The 25,877-nt window shown below is 38.1% G+C and overlaps 1 protein-coding gene across 7 annotated transcripts in view; it reads left to right on the top strand.

The window, feature by feature from the left end:
- The window catches only part of ern2 (endoplasmic reticulum to nucleus signaling 2), a 158,816-nt gene extending 133,399 nt beyond the window's left edge, over window positions 1–25,417 (top strand). For all 7 annotated transcript variants that reach the window (XM_069906036.1, XM_069906033.1, XM_069906035.1 and 4 more), the window contains 9 exons: window positions 4,653–4,842; window positions 6,303–6,402; window positions 6,640–6,839; window positions 18,321–18,468; window positions 19,994–20,121; window positions 23,545–23,668; window positions 23,753–23,820; window positions 24,197–24,405; window positions 25,070–25,417. In XM_069906036.1, coding sequence (XP_069762137.1) covers window positions 4,653–4,842; window positions 6,303–6,402; window positions 6,640–6,839; window positions 18,321–18,468; window positions 19,994–20,121; window positions 23,545–23,668; window positions 23,753–23,820; window positions 24,197–24,405; window positions 25,070–25,118 — 1,216 coding nt within the window. In that variant the 3' untranslated portion in view covers window positions 25,119–25,417. The remainder of the gene's footprint in view (window positions 1–4,652; window positions 4,843–6,302; window positions 6,403–6,639; window positions 6,840–18,320; window positions 18,469–19,993; window positions 20,122–23,544; window positions 23,669–23,752; window positions 23,821–24,196; window positions 24,406–25,069) is intronic.
- The last annotated feature ends 460 nt before the right edge of the window (window positions 25,418–25,877 follow it).

Raw genomic sequence — 25,877 nt, 5'->3', positions numbered from 1 at the left:
AAATTGTGGAAGGTAGAGGAGAATATATGATGTGTGGAGGTCTTCCCACTTCTTAGGCTTCATCCATTTCCATTCTATATCCTTGTTTCTCTATCATAGAACAGCCCAGCACAGGAATAGCCCTCCACTCCAGGATGTCTACAACTAACATAATGCCAAATTAAACTAAATCTCTTCTGCCTGTAAATTAATCAATCCCATCATTCAGACAGTAGCCAGGATGTTGACAACAAATTAGAACAGCAAAAAGGAAAAATGTGTCACAAGGGCAATGTTATAATTGTCATGGAGGATTGGGTGTACAGGACTGGATGTCATTTAATGCACAATTAGACAAATTAGTGTGTAATTAGGGTGATTACAGAGCTTAGGTTAAAGGAACAATTGGTGGTAGTGATCACAATATGATTGAGTTCAATTTGTAATTTAACAAGGAGAAACTAAAGTTGATTGTGTCGGTATTATAGAGGAGTAAAAGGAATTACACTAGCAGTGTAGTACGGTGCAGAAAAGTAGAGACTCTGGTTCTAAAGGGGACTACAGTATTTCCTACTTCAAATGGGTACCCTGAAACAGGGGTTACATAAATCTAGACAAAGATGGGAGACAGATTTGGCTATATTGATTGATGAAAAAAGCTGCTCTGACATATGTCAGGACAGCTTTACCAATGCTATTAACATAAGGTATAGTTTGGTGCATACAATTTTTTTGCATCAACTATACCTTACGCTGCAAAAATTACACAAATTAAAATCAGAAATATCAGATCAATGTTTTAGATGCAGCGAAGAAACAGGAAAATTTTTGCATTCATATTCCAAGGTGAGGCCTTTCTGGGAAGATTTGAGAAATCTTCTAGAACAAATCACTAAGATTCAATTTATACAGATACTGGAATTGTTTATATTGGGAAATATAGCAGATGTAAGACCTAAAATGAAGCTGTTGAAACATCAATTAGAATTTGTAAAGATCGCATTGGCAGTGGCCAGGAAGTGTATAGTGGTTACCCGGAAATCTGATTCCCATCTAGATATGACTCGTTGGAAAGCGGAAATATATGCTTGCATTCCCCTGGAGAAAATTACTTATATCCCAAGGGAAAAATTTGGAGTCCATCTCTTCAACGCGTAGGTGTAGATTCTTAACAATGCCCCCCTCCCCCCCCCCCCCAACCCTCCCCTCAGTCCCCTGCATCCGAGAACCACCTTGGATTCCAGGTAAATCAGGATATTTTTCCCTTAGCAGGAAATTAATGAATCCAATTAAATTTTTTCTTTTTTTTTGTATCTTTTTCTTTTCTCTCTTCAATTCTATTGACTATTTTTTCCCTAGATTGGATGGGAGGGGGGGAAGAGTAGGGCATGTTCTTTTTTTTTCTTTTTTTTTCTTTTCATACTCATAGTCAACATCAAATGATAAAATTATGTTTATTTTATGTAATTGATGAAATTCATGTTTTCATGTTGATTTGAAAATATAAATAAAATCATTAAAAAAAGAAATGAGGAAAGTGCAAGATAAATACATACCAAAAAATAAATATTCAAATGGAAAAATGCCACAACTGTGGCTGACAAGGGCAGTCAAAGCCAACGTAAAAGCAAAATAGAAACCACACAAGGAAACAAAAATTACTGGGAAGATAGAAGATTGGGAAGCTTTTAAAAAAAAAACTTGCAGAAGGAAGCTATAAAAACTCATCAGGAAGAAAGATGAAGTATGCAAGTAGGCTAGCAAATTATATCAAAGAGGATACAAAAAGCTTCTTCAAGTATATACAGAGTAAAACAGAAACAGAACCACTAGAAAAATAATGGGAGACCAGAAGGTGGCAGAGGAACTAAATGAGTATTTTGCATCAGTCTTCACTGTTGAAGACATTAGCAAGGTGCAGTAAGTTTAAGGGTATCAGTGAAGGGGACTGAGTGTAGTTACTATGACAATAAAGAAGGTGCTCAGAAAGCTGAATGGTCTAAGGCAGTGGTTTTCAAACTCCCCCCCCCCCCCCAACTTACATTCCACCTTAAACAATCTCTATACCATAAGTGTTCTTATGCGCTTATGGGATTGCTTTGGGTAGTATGTGAGTGGGAAGGAAAGGTTGAGAATCACTGCTCTCAATGCAGGCTGATCCTTTAAATGTAGGATACTGCACACATAGCAGCACTGCCACTGGTGCAGACAGTGCAGACACTGGCGGAGACAGTGCTCCTCCACAGGGTCCAACCCCCAGTCCAACTGCACACTTTAAATGACCTGTTAAAGTAGCCAATACTATCTTTATTTAAAATCCTGCTACTGCAGGGTCTGGACTCCAAGAAGGTGACACCTGTGTTCGTCAGAAACCTTAAGTGGTTGCAGACTCCAGGTAAGTAGCAAACTGACACAAGGCACCACTTAACAAGATAAGAGCCCATGGTATAACAGGAAACATAATAGCATTAGCAGAGCATTGGCTGATTGGCAGGAAACAGAGAGTCAAAATTCAGGGATTATATGCCAGTTCCTAGTGGTGTTCCATAGGGGTCGTTGTAAGGACCACCTCTTTTTATGTTGTATATCAGATTTAGATTATGGAATTATTGCTTTTTGACCAAGTTTGCAGATGATATGAAGACAGGTGGAGGAACCGATAGTTTTGAGGGTGCACTGAGGCTGCAGATTAGGAGAATGGATAGAAAAGTGGCATATGAAATACAATGTTGGAAAGTGCACTTTGGTAGAAGAAATAAATGGGAGACTATTCTAAATGGAGAGAAAATTGAAAATTCCCAGATGCAAAGGGACCTTGGAGTCCTCATGCAGGATGGACTGAAGGTAAATGTACATGTTGAGTCAGTTGTGAAGAAGGGAAATGCAATGCTGGTGTTCATTTCAAGAGAAATAGAATATAAGAGGCTTTATAAGGCACTGGTGAGACCTCACGTGGAGTATTGTGAGCAGTTTTGGGATCCTTACTTAAGAAAAGACATGCTGACATTGGAGACCGTTCATTGGAGGTTCATAAGGATGATTCTGGAATGAAAGGGTTATCATATGAGGAAAATGATGGCTCTTGGCCTGAACTCATTGGAATTTATATAATGAAAGGGGATCTTATTCAAACATTTTGAATGTTGAAAGGCATGTACAGAGTAAATATAGAAAGGTTGGGAGAGTCTAGAACAAGAGGGTACAACTTCAGGATTGAAGGGTGTCCACATAGAACAGAAATAAGGAGAAATTTCTTTAGCCAGAGGGTGTTGAATCTATGGAATTTGTTGCCATAGGTGGTTGTGGAGGCCAAATCAAGGCAGAGATTAATTAGTCATGGCATCGAAATTTATGGAGAGAAGGCCAGCAAGTGGGGCTGAGTGGAAGAATGCTGGGGCAGGTTCGATGAGCCAAATAGCCTATTTCTGATCTTATATCTATGTTCTTTTTATTCCCTTCACATCCACTTGTCCATCTAGAAGCATCTTAAATGCTACTTTCATGTCTACTTCCACCAGTGCTGCTGGCACCCCATTCCACCCCTATGTAAAAAAAATCTATTTAAAAATCTATCCATCCACTCCTCCCATATACCTTAAAGGCATATCTTTTAGTATTGAACAAGTTTATTATGGGAAAAATATTCTGACTGTCTACCATACGTGTGCCTCTCATTATTTAAAACCATAGAACATTGCCCTTCTAGTCTGTGTTGAACTATTATATTCCCAGTCCCACTGACCTTCACCTGAACCATATCCCTCCCATCCATATCTGTCCAAATCTTTCTTAGATATCAAAATTCAGACTGCATTTACCAATTCAGCTGGCATCTTGTTCCATATTCCCACCACTCTCTGCATAAAGAAGTTCCCCCTAATGTTCCCTTTAAATTTTCTTTCACCCTTAACCCATGTCCTCCACTTTTTAATCTCTCCGAACCTCAGTGGAAAAAACCTGCTTGCATTTACTCTATACCAATAATAATTTTGTATTCCTTTATCAAATCTCCCCATATTTTTCTACACTTCAGGGAATAAAATCCTAACCTTTTCCTGACACTCAGTTGTTCAAGTTCCAGCAATGTCCTTGTAAATCTCCTTTGCACTCTTTCAATCTGTTGACATCCTTCTTGTAGTTAGGTGACCAAAACTGTACACAATACTCCAAATTTGGCTTTGCCAATGTCTTCTACAACTTCATCATAACAAACCAACTCCTCTTCTCAACACTTTGATTTAGGAAGGCCAATGTACCAAAAGCTCTCTTTATGACTCCAGCTACAGTACCTGTGACCCCACTTTCAGGGAATTATCTTTCTGTATTCCCAGATCCCTCTGTTCTACCGCACTCCTCAGTGCCCAACTATTTACTGTGCATGTCCTACTTTGGTTTTCAAAGAATGCGACTGAAAATAATGTGCTTTAAAGTTTATATATTCATGCAAATGAAGTTGTTTGGTTTAAGTACAGTATTTTTTTTTGTTTTTCAAACTGTTTATTCTTAATGAGGGTGTTGTTAGTTAGGCATTGTGAGTCCCAAACAACTTAAAAACTTGCTTATCTGCCATCTACCAATCCCCATAGAGTCGGATGCCAGGGGTTTTACTGTACTTATTTATGAAGTGTTTTAACTTGTCATTAAAAGTAACTAATATCCAATTCACCACCCAGGGGCACTTTTGATGACCGTAACATTGCTGTGAAAAGAATTCTCCCTGAATGTTTCAATTTTGCCGACCGTGAAGTTCAGCTCCTTCGGGAATCTGATGAGCATCCCAATGTCGTTCGCTATTTCTGCACTGAAAGGGATAAGCAGTTTTATTACATTGCAATCGAGCTGTGTGCAGCTACACTACAAGAGGTGAATCAGGGGCTTTCTGATTAATTATTTGGTTTTTCATCTTGCTCTCCAAACCTATTTGGTTGGAACATATTCTCGTTGAAGACTGTCACCTGGTCAATATTTACAAAATGATCAAGAGGCTAAGAACATATATCTAGATAAAATGTACACTTTGATGAAGCTTTCAAGAACGTTTAAAATCGGGAAATTAGGTGTTAAAGGGAAACATGAGTATCTGCTTTCACACATAGGCAAATGAGTTATTTACCAGCCATTCTCAACATTTTTTGGTTATGGCCCCTTAGGACTCTGCTCAGAGTTTATAGGCCCGCTTCCCTGTGAAGCCGTCAAGTTTTAGTTTCTTTGATATTTCTCTCCTACTGACTACATTAAAAACATAAAAATATTTATGTTAGGTGAAGTGATTAGCCAGGGCATTTCTTGACTAGCCAGGGTGTCAAAGGTTATGGGGAGAAGGCCAAGCAGTGGGGCTGAGTGGAAAAATAGACCAGCTCATGATTAAATGGTGGGGCAGACTTGATGGGCTGAATAGCTTATTTCTGCTCCTATGTCTTATGGTCTTAAGAAAAAATAAGGCTTTTACTGTGGCCATCAGTGTCTCCATTGAGAATGGCTGCACTATGCAACTATTGAGGAATATTTATGCAGGTGGTATAGTGGATTCAATAGATCATAGATTTTGGGACAAAGTGAACTTGGTTTTGTATGGTTGTTGAGTATAATTACTGTGCTTGGACAAGAACATTATATTGAACATTCTTTAATAAAAAGAATTAGTAATAATGTTCTTGATTATTAATCTCCCATTACATTCATTTAAACAAAGTTAGAGATGTTCCTTTTCCCCTTCAAAACATATTTTAATGGAGGCAAATCAATTTTACGAGGCTGTTTATTGTCGCCGCCCTCTAAATGATACCACTAAATATTTCAAAGGACAAACAGCACAAAATAACTTAATTCTGCAAGCATTAGAGGTGATAATGAGGACAATTGGACACCAATAACAGAAGTTCATTTGGATGGAATCCATCTTGCACCTGAACTGGAATGTATTATTTCCATTGTTGCACTATTCCTACCAGTTAGTGGGAGGGCATATCATGTATGTGTATTTTGTACAACAGGACAATGTAGATGATTATTTCTTCTTTATATAACCTATGCTGCCTGGGAATATTAGATGCAACACTTTTGAGGGTGCTTTGTTCCATATGTAACCCTTAAAACATGATCAAATATTCTGAAGAGAATGCAACCTCTATTTCTCCTCTTTGTTGCACCTGAGTTTGTGGAGCTTCTGGTTTTGGTCAGGCAGAATTTAAGGTTTGTATATTCATATGGAGAGAATGAGGTGCGTTTGCATTTCAGATCATCAGTTCTGACCCACTGAATTTCTGACACTTGCAGCTCTTGTTTCAGATATCCTGAATACTTTATTTTGCTTCATTTTTCAGTATGTGGAAGATTCCAAATTTGACCATATTAATCTGGATCCAGTAACAGCACTCTTTCAGACAATGTCTGGCCTAGCCCATCTACATTCCCTTAATATTGGTAAGAACTTGCTTGTGTTCGCCAAAAAATCTAAACCTGCATGTTTGGCCTATCAGGTCAAGATTGGTATTATTGTTTGTAAACCACTTGATTTAATCCCTTACTCACCCTCCTTTTTAATATATAATTCTAATCTACCATACATTTTTCTTGTCCACTTAATATTCCAAAGAATCTGAAGTTGCAGATTGCTGTTAAATCTAATCTTTCTTTTATTTCTGTGATTCTGGGTTCTAGTTCATCGTGATTTGAAGCCACGCAACATCCTCATCTCCCTGCCAAACTCTCATGGGAATGTAAGGGCAGTGATCTCAGACTTCGGCCTGTGTAAGAAACTATCCATGGGGCATCAGAGTTTTAGCCTGCGTTCTGGAATACCTGGAACAGAGGGCTGGATTGCGCCAGAGGTTTTACGAGAGGATCCCAAAGATAAGCCTGTAAGTTCTGACATAAAATTGAACGCATTGATCTCAGAAGATCAACATTACATGACTATAAAGGAAATCATGGGGTTAATCTGCATTAGTCAAGACTATTAACATTTGGATGGAACATCCAAAATCAGTATCAATATTTGGATTCTATTTCATGCTGACTAATCTGTATTATGTCTCCTATGCTTTCATTTATGTGGCTGATGTTTCAGATGTAAATTCAGTAACGTGAGAATATTTAGTTTACATGTGTAAATATAGCTGGAACATCTCTGTATTTGGCCATCTTTGCCATTTTAAATGTGTTCAATTGAGGAAAAAAGCTGTGACTGAGCAGCCAGGCAAGCACTAGGAGTCAGATCAGATGAAGAGAACATTCAGGACAATTGGGCAGTACTGTGCATCTGGCACAGCATATATTGTTGAACCCTCACAGCTCCAGCAACCCCAGTTTAATTCCAATCTCCAAGACAGACACTGTGGTGTTTGCATTCTCACTTGTGAATTCTAGGTGCTCCAGTTTGTTTCCACATCCCAAAGATGTGCTCATTTGTAGGTTCATTGGTAACTGCCAGATGCCCCTGGTGTGTGGCAAAATCAAGAGGGAGTTGATGGCAAGCAGAGAATAATGTGATAACTGTCGGGTTAAAATAAATGGGTGTTTGATGGCTGGTGCGCACTTGGTGGGCTGAAGGGCTTGTTTCTGTGCTGTATGAGTCACTGGCATGATGCTGAGATCAGGTCCAGCTGAACAGGATAGATAATCATGACTGATACCAGAACTCTGGACAGATAAACGTTGTGAAAGAAAACAGCACTAACAGCAGAACTCACTGCACGTAAACAAGACAAGTGTGCAGGCTGGATAAGCAGGAGAGTGAGTTGGGATTTTTTAAATTTAATTAATTATTATAATTGTCCATCTTTAGTTACCTGTGATTATGGTGCAATACACAAAAGTGCTGGGGAAACTCAGCAGGTCACACAGCATCAATTGGAAGCAAAGGGTAACCGAGCTTTCAATCAAGATATTTTTTTTAAACTTTATTTATTCATTTAAAAAACAGATAATATATGACATATGCAGCAATTAAACATGAACATGAATGTTATAGAAAAAAAAAGAAAAGAAAAGACCCCCCCTTCAGCCAACTCTCCTAAAGAGAGCCATAAAAAAAGAAAAAAGAAAGAATATTAAAGAAAAAGTTAAATATACATATTAAAATCTAATCAATATAAATTGAAATGTAAATATTCTGAGTATAACAGCCACTTATTAATAAAAAGTTATAATTTTTCCATTATTAAACAATATTTCATCTCATTATGCCATCTATTAATATCAATCATATTTGTATCTTTCCACGTACTAGCAATACATTTTTTCGCTACGGATAAAGCTAAATATACAAAAGTAAGCTGGAATTTATCTAATCCCAAACCTTTCAGAGGTTGCAAACTACCCAATAAAAATACTGTTGGATCTAAAACTATTTTAATCTTATACAGATATTCTAAAAACGATTGAATTTTCTTCCAAAATGATTGTTTATGTATACATAACCAAACAGCATGAAAAAAAGTTCCAACCGTATCACTACATCTAAAACACAAATCTGATTCATTAAAACCATATTTTTTTAATTTTTCAGGTGTCTAATATAATTAATGTAAAAATTTGTAATGAATCATTGCATAATGTGCATTTATCAATCTAGTTACACTATCATAACAGATATCTAACCAATCCTCTTCAGAAAAAATAAAACCAATACCCGCTTCCCGTTTAATTTTAGATCTATCCCAACCCTTTTTATCCATACCATCCTGTAATATTTGATACATAGATGAAATATAACCCATCTCTGGTACCTTCATAAGAAAAGTCTCAAATTTAGTCATTTTAGGTAAAAATCATATCTCTACCAAACATACATTTTACCAAAGATCGAATTTGATAATAAAGAAATAAAGAGTTCTTATCAATACCAAAATCTTCCCTTATCTGATTAAAAGATAAAAACTTACCCTCTTTAAAACAATCTCCCAAATTTTTCACACCTTTAAATCTCCAATGCAATAAACTTTGATTATGTATTGAAAAAGAAATAAGTTGATTATTAAACAACGGAGTCAAAGCCAATAATTTACCCGTAGAGCCTATCATTTTATTTTTCTTTATCCATAACTTTATTAAATGTTTTAGTATAGGCACATTATAGTGTTGTAACAAATTTATATTCCACCTAAACAAAAATTGATGTATTTCAAATTCAGAAATACTTGCCATCTCAATTTTAGCCCAACTAGGAGGCCGTACCAAATCCATCAAAGAACTAATAAATTTATGATGAATTTTATTCATTTTATAAAAAGTTATATACATCTGAAGGAAAACAGGAAACTGGATAGATTGATCTTTTTTTTGTCACAGTTGAATTGCCTCATAATAATTTTGAAAATGTGGTAAACGTAGTCCCCCTAACTCATATTTCCAAGTTAATTTATTCAAAGCTACTCTCGAAAATTTACCCTTCCATAAAAACTCCCTAACCATTTAATTCAAATTTCGAAAAAAAATTTATCAAGTAAATACGGAATAGATTGAAACAAACATTGTATACGCGGAAAGATATTCATCTTAATTGTATTTATCCTTCCCATTAAATTAATAGGTAAATCTTTCCATTTAATCAAATCAGTTTTTTTTCAATTAATGGAGCATAATTTAATTTATATAAAGATTGATAATTAACATTCAAAATTATACCCAGATATTTAATTTGATCAGTCCACTTCAAATTAATAATATTCCTATAAACTGAATAATTTCTTCACTTACCGGTAATATTTCACTTTTTTCCCAATTTATATCCAGAAAGGCATCCATGTTGTATTAAAGATTCCTTCAAATGCAAAAGTGACTGAGGTGGGTTTATTAAATACACCAATACATCATCAGCAAATAAATTAATTTTATACTCCTCATCTAAAACTTTCATACGTTGTATCTGTGTTTTTTGTCTTATCAATTGTGCTAAAGGTTCAATCACTAATGCTGGTGATAAAGGACAACCTTGACGAGTTGATCGAGTTAACTTAAAAGATTCCAAAATCAAACCATTCGTCAATACTCTAGCTACCGGTTTACTATATAGAGCCCTAATCCAACCAATAAAAGAAGGACCAAACTTAAATTTCTCCAAAACTTTAAACAAAAAATTCCATTCAACTCTATCAAATGCTTTTTCTGCATCTAAGGATATCACCATTGGGTGATCTAAAGATTGTCAAAATCTATTAATCAAACTAATCACATGCAAAATGTTATCTGAAGCATATCTATTCTTTATAAAACCTGTTTGATCCATATAAATCAACTTTGGTAAAAATTTAGCCAATCTATTCGCTAATATTTTAGCTATTATTTTATAATCTACATTTAACAATGAAATTGGTCTATATGAAGATACTTTCAAAGGATCTCTATCTTTTTTTGGAATTACTGTAATTAAAGCACTAGAACAAGACTTAGGTAATTCATAATGTTCTCCAATTTGACGTAATACATCCCCAAACACTGTAGATAAATCATCATTAAAAAAATTATAAAATTCAACCAAAAATCCATCATCACCAGGCAATTTACCGTTCGGTATTTCCAGCATAGCCATTTTAATTTCCGAATCAGTAAATGGTTCTTCTAACTCCTGTATATCTCCATCCTCTAATATCGGTAAATTCAACTGTGACAAAAAAAAGATCAATCTATCCAGTTTCCTGTTTTCCTTCAGATGTATATAACTTTTTATAAAATGAATAAAATTCATCATTAATCTCATGAGGTTTATGTAATAAGAGAATTCCGTCTAACAGCATTAATAGTCCTCTATATCTGTTCTTTCTTTAATTGCCACGCCAATACCTTATGTGCTTTTTCTCCCCATTCGTAATACTGTAATTTAGTCCTATTAATCACACATTCAAATTGATAAGATTGCAAAGTATTATATTTCAATTTCAGCCTAGATAATTCTATTTTCTGATCTTCTGTAGCATCTTTCTGAAATTCCTTTTTAACTCATCGATCTGTTTCTCTAATTCAAGACTCTGATTTAATCGATTCTTTTTTATTTTAGAAGTATAACTAATTATTTGTCCTCTCAAATAGGCTTTCATAGCATCCCATAATGCAAACTTACTTTGAACAGAATTAGAATATTCTTTCCAAAAAAAATTAATTTGTTTTTTCAAAAATCAATAAATTCCACATTTTTAACAACATTGTATTAAATCTTCAACAATAAGCTATTTGAATTTTCTCAGAAGTTTCATATGTAAAATATAACAGAGAATGATCTGAAATCACCCTACTTTTATATTCCATTTGTTGTATTTTCCCTTGTAAATGTGCCGATACTAAAAAGAAGTCAATCCTTGAAAACGATTCATGTCTAGTTGAATAAAAGGAAAAATCTTTCTCTGTCAGATTAAGACATCTCCAAATATCTACTAAATTAAGATCTTTCATCAACGCTTGGACCTGAATTGCCATCTTGGATTTTTTAACTTTCTTCGGAGATTTATCTAATAAAGGTTCCAAAACACAATTAAAATCACCACCAACTAAAATATTATCATTAGCCTGACCCAAACATAAAAATGCATCTGAAATAAATATTTCATCATCTGCATTTGGGGCATAAATATTAAGTAAAGCCAAAATTCACTAAAAATCTTACAATTGAATTTAAGAATATATCGTGCCTTTTCCTCCATTGATTGTAATTCAAAAGATACATTTTTATGTATCAAAATTGCTACACCTCTAGCTCTAGAAATAAATGAAGAAGAATATACATGCCCAACCCAGTCCCTTTTTAATTTCACACTTTCCTTCACATTCAAATGTGTTTCTTGTAAAAAGGCAATATCAATTTTCATTTTCTTAATATACGCCAAGATTCGCTTATGCTTAATTGGAGTATTTAATCCTCGAACATTAAAAGTAGCAAACCTCAACTTTGACATATCTTTCTTTTTCTTTGGCTTGACTTCGCGGATGAAGATTTATGGAGAGGTAATGTCCACGTCAGCTGCAGGCTCGTTTGCGGCTGACAAGTCCGATGCGGGACAGGCAGACACGGTTGCAGCGGTTGCAAGGGAAAATTGGTTGGTTGGGGTTGGGTGTTGGGTTTTTCCTCCTTTGTCTTTTGTCAGTGAGGTGGGCTCTGCGGTCTTCTTCAAAGGGGGTTGCTGCCCGCCGAACTGTGAGGCACCAAGATGCATGGTGTGAGGTGATATCAGCCCACTGGCGGTGGTCAATGTGGCAGGCACCAAGAGATTTCTTTAGGCAGTCCTTGTACCTCTTCTTTGCTGCACCTCTGTCTCGGTGGCCAGTGGAGAGCTCGCCATATAACATGATCTTGGTCCTCCATTCTGGACGTGACCTACCCAGCGCAGTTGGATCTTCAGCAGCGTGGATTCGATGCTGTCGGCCTCTACCATCTCGAGTACTTCGATGTTGGTGATGAAGTCGCTCCAAAGAATGTTGAGGATGAGTGGAGACAACGCTGGTGGAAGCGTTCTAGGAGCTGTAGGTGATGCCGGTAGAAACAATGGCGTGAAGCAAGGCTGCGTTCTCGCACCAACCCTCTTTTCAATCTTCTTCAGCATGATGCTGAAACAAGCCATGAAAGACCTCAACAATAAAGACGCTGTTTACATCCAGTACCGCACGGATGGCAGTCTCTTCAATCTGAGGCGCCTGCAAGCTCACACCAAGACACAAGAGCAACTTGTCCGTGAACTACTCTTTGCAGACGATGCCGCTTTAGTTGCCCATTCAGAGCCAGCTCTTCAGCGCTTGACGTCCTGTTTTGCGGAAACTGCCAAAATGTTTGGCCTGGAAGTCAGCCTGAAGAAAACTGAGGTCCTCCATCAGCCAGCTCCCCACCATGACTACCAGCCCCCCCCCACCCCCCCACCACATCTCCATCGGGCACACTGAACTCAAAATGGTCAACCAGTTTACTTATCTCGGCTACACCATTTCATCGGATGAAAGGATCAACAATGAGATAGACAACACACTCGCCAAGGCAAATAGCGCCTTTGGAAGACTACACAAAAGAGTCTGGAAGAACAACCAACTGAAAAACCTCACAAAGATTAGCGTATACAGAGTCGTTGTCATACCCACACTCCTGTTCGGCTTGACATATCTACTATTATTACTAAATACCAATAATATCTTTATATAACAACTCAAATCAACGTATATAGGCCCTCCAATAGAAAAAAATCACAAATTAAAAACTAAAAAAAAATAAAGAAAAAAAAAGAAAATTCCCCCCCCCCCCCAAAAAAACTACCAAAAGGTAGTAATCCCCTAAACAAAAATTGGGTGTGGGTCACCCACCAGTGGCTGATGACTAGTAAAGAACTTAGAGTAAATCTCCCCCTCCCCAGCCAAACAGTCAATAACATCAAAATATCATAATAACAAGAGAAAAAATAGAATAAGAAAATCCTTCTTTTCATCCAGAAGATTCCAATCTCGAAGATCCCATTTCAGAAGGAGATGAACTCTTTCCATTCCTGTTTTTCCCATTTCTGCCATTTCTTCCATTTCCAGAGCAATGAGATTTTTCTTTAGGAGATAATGGTGGACTACGTCTATGTCCTCTTATAATCCGGCAATGAATCATCAAAAATCATTGCTTCACGATCAGTTTCAAAAAACCGAAATTGATAGTCTCCATAAAACACCTTCAACACTGCAGGGTAACGAAAAGTAGACTTATAACCTTTACGCCACAAAACTTCTTTAACTGGATTGAATCGACGTCGACGTTGAATGACTTCTTGACTCAAATCAGGATAAAAAAAACTCTGCTATTCTGAATCAATAATGGGGTTGTCGTTGTCTCGCATTTTGTACTGCAAGTCAAAGTATGGCTTCTCTATCCAAATAACTCAAACATTGAATTATTACCAGTCTTGTGGTTGACCAGCTGAGGGTGTTCTTCTTAAAGCTCTATGGGCTCTTTCCAGTACCAATCCCCCAGAGAAAAGTTCTTGCCCTAATATTTGCGGAATCCAGTCTTTAAAGAGACGAAGAGGATCTTGTCCTTCTATACCTTCTGGCAAACCAACAATTTTCACATTATTCCATCTGCTTTGATTCTCCAAGTTTCCTCTAAATACGGATACATTCATGTATGCACATTATACATATACACACATATACCTCTTTACCCACATACATATAAATCGTGGTCATTTTTACTCTTATTACATATCTTCATCTTTCTGGTTGTTTTGTAGTTGTTCTGCAAATTTCCTTGCTTCCTCTGGATCCGAGAATAGTTTTTTTTTCCCCATAAGATCGTTTTCGATGTATTGAACTCCTTTCTCTTCTTCAGGAGTTCAAAACTTATGTGTCTTTTTAGTTCTCAGTCTTTTATACTCTCGTTACACGTCTTCATCCCTCAGTCTATTTTGTAATTGTTCTGCAAATTTTCGTGCTTCCTCTGGATCCGAGAATAGTCTGTTCTGTTGTCCTGGAATAAATATTTTCAATACCGCTGGATGCTTTAGTATAAATTTATACCCTTTCTTCCATAAAATCACCTTTGCTGTATTGAACTCCTTTCTCTTCTTCAGGAGTTCAAAACTTATATCTGGATAAATGAAGATTTTTTGCCCTTTGTACTCCAGTGGCTTGTTGCCCTCTCTTACTTTTTCCATTGTCTTCTCCAGTACCTTTTCTCTTGTAGTATATCTTAGGAATTTTACTAAAATAGATCTTGGCCTTTGTTGTGGTTGTGGTTTAAAGGCCAATGCTCTATGTGCCCTTTCTATTTCCATATCTTGCTGTAGTTCTGGACATCCTAGGATCCTGGGGATCCAATCTTTCATAAACTCTCTCATATTCTTGCCTTCTTCATCTTCCTTAAGGCCCACTATCTTTATGTTATTTCTTCTGTTATAATTTTCCATTATATCTATTTTCTGAGCTAACAGTTCTTGTGTCTCTATAACTTTTTTATTAGATTCCTCTAATTTCTTTTTTAAGTCCTCTACCTCCATTTCTACTGCTGCTTTCCGCTCTTCCATCTTGTCCATTCTCTTTCCTATTTCTGTTAAGGTCATATCTATTTTATTCATTTTCTCTTCTGTATTGTTTATTCTTCTTCTTAAATCATTAAATTCTTGCGCTTGCCATTCTTTAAATGACTCCATGTATTCTTTAATAAGAGAAAGTATATCCTTTATCTTGCCTTTCCCTTCTTCTTCTATTTCACTGTACTCTTCCTCTTCCTCTTCTTCTTCCTCTGGGTTGGCCATCCGTTGTTTCTTTGTTGCCCTTTTCTTTTCTTTCTTGTTTTCGTTGCCTTCTATGTTCTCCTCTTGCTGCAGGTGTTCTGCAGCTGTCATTGCCGGCTGTGGAGATCGACTCCCCAGCTGGTCACCCCTCCCGTCGGTGTGTTTTTTGCATGAGCATGCGCGGTTGCGCACTTTTACTCGGCTCAGCGAGCCATTTTTGTAGTCCACTTTCTACCGACCTGAGGGAGCGGGTTTCTCTCTCCACCGCGGGCCTCTTCGAACAGGTAAGGCCTTCTCCTTCTTCTTCCGTTGTCTTCTCTTCCTCTCTTCTTACCGTTGATTTCGATTTTTCTTTTTTCGTCGCCATCTTCTTTCCACCTTTATACTCACTTTTCTTTAATTTTTATTTTTGTGCCTTTGTGTTTTCCTTTGTTTTTTCCGACTTTTCTGGAGAGGGCTGGAGTTCACCGTCCGGCCACTACTCCATCACGTGACTCCTCTAATTCTTCATATTAAGACACACGTGTCTTTACCATATTTAATTCTGAACTTGTACCAGCATTCATTCGAGCCATTTCATTCATTTGAGATGTCAACAAAGGTTTTACAATAGCTTGAATAACTCCATTTAATTGCATACACTGTGACTCCGTAAAGCTCAGCTCTGCTCTCTCTGACATCGTGGCAGAACAAGGTAACTGCAGTTCCTGCTGCAATTCAACAGAAGGCATTTTAAAAGTTTTACTGCGGGTCTGGACTCCCAGTGACAGCACTCCGACTTCCTCAGGGAGTCCCCGCTGGTCTCCCCACTTATCTCATTGTTTTTTCATCAATTCACGAAGAAAAACGATTTCTTCAGATTGAAATGCTACCTGATGCATTTCCAACAATGGACTTCAGTCAAGATGTGAGCAAAAGCAAGCGACACCTGTAAAGGTGGGGGGGGGGGGGGGGGTGGGGGAAATGGAGTGGAGGGAAGAAGGGGGAGGGGAAGGAGCACAGACCAACTGAATGGAGAAGGAAATGGGTGGGAGGCTGGAGAAAAGGAGACAGAGATAAGGAAAAAGAGACAGGGGAGGGACCTAATGGAAACTGGAGAAGTCAATGTTTTGCAATCTATTAAGTGTTGTTCCTCCAATTTGCAGATAGCCTTGATTAGGCAAACCATGAACAGGCATGTCGGTACGGAAATGAGTGTGGAATTAAAATGGGTGGCGATTGGGAGGTCCCTGTTACTGCAGCAGACAGAGCGAAGGGGTCAACAAATCAATCTCCCAGTCTATGCCCAGTCTCTCTGATGTAGAGGAGGCCACAACAGGAGTGCTGGATGCAGTAGATGACCCTTGCACATTCACAATTGTTCCTTAATTTGGAAGGACTACTTAGGTCAGGGAGAGAGGTGTGTCCTCTTTCCTGTCATTAACTCAGCCCTTACCAGCATCTCCTCTACTTTCCACGCATCTGCCTTGGCCCCTTCTGCCCAAAGATGCAACAAAGACAGGATTCCCCATCCCCCCAGCCTTTGCATTGAACATGTTACCATCCGCAATTTGCACCACCACCAGACACATCTTCCCCTCTCAGCTTTCCACAGCGACTACATCCTCCAGGACTCCCTCATCCACTCATCTCCTCCCTTGGTACCTGCCTTTGTGACTGCAGGAAATGCTACACAGGCCTCCTGTTCATCGGAGAAACTGGATGGAGGGAGACTGGGAGATCGTTTTGTTGTACACCTTCGCTCTGTCCTGTAGTATTGACAGGGATCTCCCAATGACCAACCATTTTAATTGCACACACACCCCATTCCCACACTGACATGTCTGTTCATGGCCTCATCACTGCCAAACTGAGGCTACCTGCAAATTGGAAGAACAACACCTAATATTGTGTCTGGGCACTCTCCAACCAGATGGCATGAACAAGACCTCCATTTTCCTTAAGCCCCTCCCCATCTGCTTTTCCTGTCTCACTGTCTCTTTTCCTCCATCTTAACCCCTTCCTTCTCCATTGAGAATTACCTCCTCTCCCTATCACTTCTCTTCTGCCCTTCCACCATTATCCCTTCTGACCTCTTGCCTGATGGCCTCTGCTCCTCCCCGTGTCCTTTCTTCCCTCCTCTGCACCCTCCACCTTTTTTTCAGGTGCTTGCCTGCATTTTGTTTGTAACAACAAAGGGCTCAGGTCCAAATGTTGGGTACACTGCTTCATGGCCTGCTGAATTTCTCCAGCACTTTTGTGTATGCCACTGATGCATTGGAAACAGTTCAGAGGAGGTCTGCTAAACTAATACCTGGAACGATAGGTTGTCATTACCAGACAGCTTACACAGGCTAGGTTTGTATTTTCTGAAACTTAGAAGAGAGAGAAGGACTTGGTTGAAACAAAGCCTCTGATCTGCTCTCACATCCAATGTGTTTGTGTGGGTGGTCCAGTTTAACTTCTGGTCAATAGTGTCCTGAAAAATGTTGCTGTGAATGCCTCTATTTAAGAAATAATTTAGATTCATTCAGTGGTCAGGGACATCTGGAGTGTTGATGAGACAGTCAGGTGATAGAAGAATAAAAGTGCAAGGCAACAAAAGAGCAGTATATGATATTTTTATCGTGAAGGATCCCAGATAGAGGTTATCAGTTTAAAACTGAAAATGGAGGATTTCTTCTCTCAGATTTGTGAATCCTGATTTCTCTGCCGTAAAATGCTATAGATTCTCAATCATTAAGGATAATTGAGGCTGAGAATGGTAAGCTTTTGGAACACAGGGGAATCAAGTTATGTGGATTCAGCAGAAAAACTAACTAAAGGTCAAATCAGCCATGGTGTTATTGAATGACGGGGCAGAGTCAGGTTAAAGGGCTACATAGTTCACTGCAATTTGAGTTTCTGAGGTTCTAATGACACCAGAATTTAGAACAGATGATTGGGCAAGACAATGAACTCAGGATTCAGGACAACTAAACACAACTGGCATCAGGATTCAGAAGCGGTGAGGAGGGCAAATAACAGGAATAGCAATAACTAGCTTCTGAATGGTGTCTGATGGAGGAGGTCGGGCAAGAATTCTATTTTACAATAATGACGTTGAGTTTATTTTTCATTTTGTATGTATATGCTAGAATCGCTTCATTCTGACACCGCTATTTTCCCCAACAGACGTATGCAATCGACATTTTCTCAGCAGGCTGTGTCTTTTACTACGTTGTTTCTGAGGGGAAGCATCCATTTGGTGAATCGTTCAGGCGGCAGAGTAATATCTCAATAGGGCGGTACACGTTAGAGTACTTTGAACAAGAGACATACGGTAAAAAAAATTATTAATGTTTGAATTTGATTATAGCTTGGATTTTACATCCCAGCATTGTTAGCGCAAAATGTCTATTCCGGTCAGATTATCAAAACCATATCAAAGCTCTACATTGGATCTATTATTAAGTAATTAGCTATTTCTCAAAGCTTAGCTTGCTCTACTGCCAACAGCTCATGAACAAAATGTGGAAAATCTAACCAGCAGTTTCAATGCAGTTAATAAAAGTTTGGTTTCAGCCTTATGCAGACATCTGTGGGAAAAGTCAGTGTGTCCTTGGAACAGATCTGCAATAACTTGTTAAAACAGTAGAAACCAATTGCATGACAAAGTCAGTTTTTATTAGAAAAAGTCTGAGATGTCTGCAACATGAGTTTCAAATATTGATTAATATTCTAATTCCCACCACTAGTGTGAAAAACAAAGGAGCAAGTTATGAAGATATTCCAGATAGTGATAAAGAGAGGGTTCAGATAATCTAGTAGCCAAGCTATATTGGGAATAGGGAAAGAAGTTTTGAAGGACTTTATTTCTACTTTTCTAGCCCAGTGAAGGATGTATTTTTCTGTTTGTTTCAACAAAATGAAGTGGATTGTGTGAAGCAACCTTCATTGGTATAGCATTTAAAGTCATTTAGATTGACTTTGATAAAGAACCTGAACCTGGAGGAACTGGGACAATGGAGTGGGTAAACTTTAGGAGATGATTTGGATAAAGCATATCTATGTTGTCACTAGAGGGATGTAGTACAATCAAATGAGAGAAAGGGGAGTGAGTATAAAAAGTGAGAAATTAAGATGATGTAACAGGAGTGTCAGAGAGGTAAATAATATGTAGGTAGTCTAGACTGGAAACAATGAGAGATCAGAAAGATCTTCAAAAGGAAGCAGGAGCACATGGAAAGATCCTAAATGAATGCCTCACATCAGTCTTGCTGGTGTGTTGTTAGAATTCTTGGCACACTTTGTTGGCTGCAAACTCCAAACAATTTTAAGAAAGCTTGCTGTAAAGTCAAAGCACAAGAAGAAATTAATATACTTCTGAAATACACCTGAAACTAAATAATCCAACTAAATGGTATCAATCCCACAGAAATGTTTGAATCAAAATATGGAAGATGTGTGCATCAGTACTTTAGAAATAAATTGGTTTGGTTCCCCCATGGGAAAAGACATTGGCAGTAGCAGCATGTTCTTTTTTTCAGTGTTGCCTCTCACTTTTAATGCACTCTAAACTTTTTATTCAGATTGAGCAAGTTATTCTTAACCTACTTAACAGTCCAATGTTTGTCTCCTCTGATACTGAGCTAGCAGGACATCGGATTCAACAGTGACTTTATTCTGGCCGGGGCAGTGATTACTCTGAAGCACTGCCCACAGTGGAGGTGGATTCTTAACATTGTTCAGGAGCCCCTAATAGAATGTGCAATTACATCCAGGTTTTTTTTAAGAAAAGGATTAGGTTTTACAGTGGTTTTAATTTAAAAAGTCATTAAACAATTTATTGTTCTAACCTTTTTTAGAGAATATTGTGGGTAAAAACCTAATCGAACAAATGATCAGTGACAATCCACAGCAACGCCCCTCCTCTCAATGTGTCCTGAAACATCCCTTCTTCTGGAGTAAAGAAAAGCAACTTCAATTCTTTCAGGTAACTTTCCCTCAGTAGAAAAATCAAAATTTTGTTCAATGTGGCCAATATAGAGAGTAAATAAGAGGCTTGTATTGGACTGAGTAGGGAAGACTTTTTTTTCTGAATTTCTTTGGTATAAAGGTATAATGGTTCCTTCAATTGTCATGTGCTACACGTGATTGGCTTCAACTTGACTGCTGCAAGAGGGCAACTTGATAGTCGCCATGAGCATTGTCTGGCGCCCCTACCAAATGGAGAAAGAGAAGCAAAGAGGGTCCCTTCAGAGTCACTGAGATTCTAGATTCACTACGAGGAAAGATCACAAACTCCCAATCAGCTCATCCTTTTACTTTTAATGAATGGGAAATCTAGAAACTAGAAACACCTCCTTTCATCAGGAACAAGCTTGGATAATTTCCACTAAAATTAATAGTTAGAAAGGACAGAAATTGGGATAGCTCTTGCACTATCATCAGTTCATCATCTCAATGTATTTCTAAATTTTTGAGACCAGTTGAGATTGATTCTTGATCTATTGGGAATTTAGGAGTATCACAAATGATTAACATCATTCACAATAAACCAGACACATCATTTATATCAATGTTCTGCTTGTTTTGGGTACCTGAGTTTCAATTCCTGATTAAAACTGGTAGGATAATGATTGTGATGTTTCATTTTACAACCAAAACCTAAATATTTAATCAGAAATTATGAAAAAACTCCAATTTTTGCACTAACACTGCTTAATAGCTGACATTTGCAGAAGAGCAGAGGGTTACAATCTGATGAATCAGCAATTAATTCTCGGACTAATGCTCAGAGCGATCGCTCAATGTGTTGGAGAGAATTTCAAATGAAATTAACAGATGATTAAACCTGAACTAAATGCTGACTTCAATTGTAGTCCAACATTGTTTAAATAAAAAAGATTTGCATTCTTTTTTTCATTCGCATACGCTAAACATCATTGTTAAGGTCAGTGTTTATTTCTATCCCTAATTGCCCTTGAGAGGTGGTGGGCTGCTTCTTGAATTGCTGCTGTCCTGATGAAGGAGTTCCAGGATTTCAACCCAGCAACGATGAAGCCCTGGTACTATATTTGCAAGACAGGATATGTGCGACTTGGAAGGCAACTGTAGGGGGTGTTCCCATGCACTTGCAGTCATTTTCCACTTGGTGATAGCAGTTGCAGGTTTAGGAAATGCCTGGGCATTTTGAAAAGAGGCTGCAGTTACTGGAGTGAATGATTAATGTAGGGCAGTGGTTTACAAACTTTTTCTGTCCACTCACATAACACTTTAAGTAATCCCTATGCCATAGGGATTACTTAAAGTGGGGGGACAAAAGGTTGAGAACCATTGCTCTAGACCCAATTGTTATTGAAACATTTTGCTTGAGAAAAATTGTCATTGGCCCATTTCCTTTGGAGTCATGAAACCATGCACATAACGAGTCAATTAGGTACGATTAAAACAGTGGTTTTCAAACTTTTTCTTCCTACTCACATACCACTTTAAGTTATCCCATAGGTCAGAGCACCTATGACATAGGTATGTGGTATGTGAGTGGAAAGGAAAAGGTTGAAAACCACTGCTCTCAATGCAGGCTGATCCTTTCAATGTAGGATACTGCACACATAGCAGCGCCGCCACTGGTGCAGACTTGAGGAAAGTTTGAAAACAAGTAGAGCCCTGAATGGAATGGAGATTCTTGAGTGATTGATGCTGCACTCATCCAAGTCAGTAGTGTCCTCACTTGTTTAGAGCAAATATACATTAGGGTGAGTTATTTGCTGGATACTCAGCTTCTGAGCTCATTTGTTGCCACAGTTTTTATGGCTGGTTCATTTGAGTTTCAGGTGACCCCAGAATCTTGATGGTGAGGACATAAGGATAGTGCTTTAACTTTGTCTTGTGGAGATGGTCACTGATTAGTATTTCTGCCACTTTTCAGATCATTCCTAAATCTTGTCTAGAATCAGCTGTTCTCAACAGGGGCCACAGCACATTCAAGGGGTGCCATGGACTGAAATCATAAAATATTTTTTGTTTTTTATGTACAAAAGAAACCAAATAAATGATTGCTTTGCAGGGATGGGGGCCCATAAACTTTGAGCAGTCCGAAGGTTGAGAATGGGTGCTTTAGAAAAATGTACAGGGGTGTAGGTTAATGGGGTGTAAATTGGGCGGTGTGGGGTGAAATGGCCTGTTTCTGTGCTGTATGCCTAAATTTACATCTTTCCATAAAAGATTTAGATTTTGTTGCATGCAGAAAACCACACATGGGTTAGAAATGTAATTGGACATTCATCAGAAAACCTCCCACTTCTGAAAGGAAGCTCATTAATGATGCAGCTGAAAAAATAGTTGTTCTTGAGATTCTGCCCTGAGGAGCTCCTCCAGTGAAATCCTGGGGCTGAGATGAATACTGCATAAAGACTCAACCATTGTCTGTTGTGCATGGTATGGCTCCCAACAACTAAAGTGTTTTTCTTTGATGCCCACTGAATTAATTTTTACCAGAACTCCTTAATGTCGCATTTGGTCAAATACAATGAATAATGTCAGGGCAGGCAATCAATTCATATCTGAAATTCAGCTCTTCGTAGATGCTTGAATCCAGACGATTTGAAATATGGGGCTGAGAGGTGTGACAAAACCCAAACTGAATGCTTAATTGTTAATGAGAAATCACTACTTGATTGTACAATTAACAACATTTTGTTGATGGTTAAGAATAAATTGATTTGAGTAGTAGACGATTATTAAGTAAATGACAAAGTAAAAATGCTGGAAAAATGAAATAAAAACAGACGATGCTGGAAACAGGTGGTCAAGAAAGACAAACAATGTCAAAAATGGGCTCTTCACAGGACTGATTGTGCAGTAAATTTCATGCCTGAGATCTTCCCACCTACTTTTCAAATTGAGAGATTGAGCCTGCACTCACTTGGATTTAAAAAATAACGAGAGATCAGCCACAATCTCTCGACGGGCCAGATGACCTACTAATGTTCTTAGATGCTACCATTGAAACATTTGAGATTCCAAGAGGGATTGACAGGATAGAAACTCTAGAACTCGTGGGCTCAGTTTCTCTTTTCACGAATGCTGTTTTTTTTTCCCCCTGTACCTCCAGTTTTGTTTTCTGATCTGCAGTTTACAATTCATGTCAAGTTACTATGTTAACATGAACCAGCAGTCATTTGGTTAGCATACTTGCATAATCTAACAATTCCCTTGGCACAACTTTAATCCATTGGGACCATATGGATTTTATATCCTTTGATTGCATCCTATCTGGCCAGGTTATAATTTCATGGATTCAACTTTTGACCCTAGAGCTGTTCAAATTTCTTCAGCCAGTCTGAAGTATCCATGAAATAACTTTCCAGTAATTGCATGTACAATGTTGTTTTCAACAATTACTTTCTATTAGGATGTGAGTGATCGGATAGAAAAGGAACCATTGGAAGGACCTATAGTTAGTAAACTGGAGGCCAGTGGAAGAATGGTAGTAAGAACGAACTGGAGGATGCACATCTCTGTTCCTTTACAAACAGGTGAGCAATTGCAAGATTGTTGATAATTGTTTAATGACATGTACAGGTATAAATGAAAACTGATTTCTTTTTGCCCTTCCCAAGACTTGAGAAAGTTTCGGACCTATAAAGGAAACTCGGTGCGTGATCTTCTCCGGGCCATGAGAAATAAGGTGAGGAATAGGCTTATCCACTGATGGCCACATCAAAACCTTGCACATCTATAATCGAAAGGGTTAGGGAAGGGGACCAAGTGTTACGGAAAAGGGTTGCTTTCAAGACTCTAGGAGCTGGGGTGATAAGAACCCTGAGAGCATATGGCTAATAGTTTGAACCGGCCTTTGGCCATTGCAATAAGGGGACATATGAATGGCAGAATAAATCCTCAAAAGTTGAAATTATAGGCTTTTATAAGATACCTAAGTTGGGGCACAGTACAAGGACCGGACCATTACTCTGCATGTCTATTTGATAGTCATACCTTGAGATCAGTGTAGTCATTACTCAAAAAAATCTTTGTGTATATCTAATTCAATAATGACTCCACAGAAACATCATTACCATGAACTACCAGTGGAGGTACAAGAGACATTGGGAGAGATACCAGAGCAGTTTGTGCAATACTTCACATCCAGATTCCCGAAGCTTTTGCTCCATACATACCAAGCCATGCAGATATGCAGCCATGAGAGGCTCTTTCACATGTACTATCATCAGCCTTCCAAAACCCTGAACATGAACTGTGCCAAGCCAGAGAGGTAGGTGGCTTCAGACAGCACATGTGCCTGTGGTAATCTATGGAACTGAAGAACATGTTCATGCAGCTGAAGTGCTTCATGTAAAATAGAGTAAGATGGCATTTCAGAGAACAAAATATCTGTTGAAGTCTTCACTTTCATAAACCTGACCATAAATACAGGAGTTTCTTGTTTAACTTTACACTGGAAACACTATCAGTAAGATTGGGAAAGATACAAATTATGAATTTGGTCATAAAGTTCTCAGATGGACAGTTCCACAAGGTGAAACACATGGAAGAGAGAACAGTTCCGTAGCTGTACGCCAGCTTCTCATCATGACCTTAAAGATGGGGAGAACAGCTGCTTTACTATGCAAAAGAACCAACTGTGAGCTGGAGTCATAAACAGGGAAAATTGGTCAGGTTCAAAAATGTAAAGTGCTCCACTCAATCGATGAGGTTTATGCCACGCAAACACTACTGATGCAACACATGATAGTTATTACACTGGCCCCCAATGTTTACATGATAGTGGTGCAAAATGAGCTCAAGTAGTATTTTTAATAGACTCAAATACAATCTACTTTGAAAAATTGAATGCTAATTATGTCTAAATCAACTACTTCCTCAGGATAAATGTATAACTCATCACTGATGCAATTTGATTTCCCTCCTACTTATAGCTGTTACGTACTGAAAAATGAGTCAATGAGCTGGAGCAGAAACTGGTAGCAGAGGGCTGAGCCCAAGGACCAGTTGCTAACCATTTATATTGCTGGCTAATATCTGCTGTTTCACCTGAATGTACCTGGTCTACTTTGGTTCTCTTGATTGAAGAGAGCACCAGAATTTTTAATTGTAAATGAAAAATCAAATTACCAAAGATGTGGGTGAGGTAGAAAAGGGATTATGATTTTTTTTTCTGCTAGTTATAGCAAGAGAGAGGTTTATACATAGAAATGTCTGCTATGCAGTATTTTGTACAAGGCTATCTTTGTTTCCAGACAATAAAAAATTTTTCCTTGAGACAAGTTTTGGCTAATTTCAGTTGCATGTGACATTAAGCTTGAAGAGATGCTTATGGGTCAAATTCAACACCTGTGTAACATTTCATTAAGCTGAAGCTACAGATTGCTCATCACTTGGTCAATGGCATTTAATTATCCATTTGAGGCAGAAACCAAAAAGTCCAAAAAAAGCTACAGTGGGTGTTCTCCACCTCATTAATGAGGAGCGGCAGTAACGCAGGTTTCAATCTAGCACCGTTAGGAGTTTGTACATTCTCCCCACTACCTGTCTGCATTTCCTCCAGGAACTCTGGTTTCCTCCTACTCTTCCAAATGTACAGGGGTTTATGGATCAAAATAGGCTCCAGGATTTGAAAATAACCCCCTAAAAAAGACACGTGAATGGCAGCATTAAATTCTAGCCTGGATATTTTCTAAACTAAAATGTTAAAACTTAGATTTTAATCATGCAAAAGGATTCAAA

Source organism: Narcine bancroftii, chromosome 12 (assembly GCF_036971445.1).
Source record: "Narcine bancroftii isolate sNarBan1 chromosome 12, sNarBan1.hap1, whole genome shotgun sequence".
Classification (NCBI taxonomy): domain Eukaryota; kingdom Metazoa; phylum Chordata; class Chondrichthyes; order Torpediniformes; family Narcinidae; genus Narcine; species Narcine bancroftii.
The sequence above is the reverse complement of the archived record's forward strand: the minus strand, read 5'-3'. Positions and strand labels throughout refer to the sequence as shown.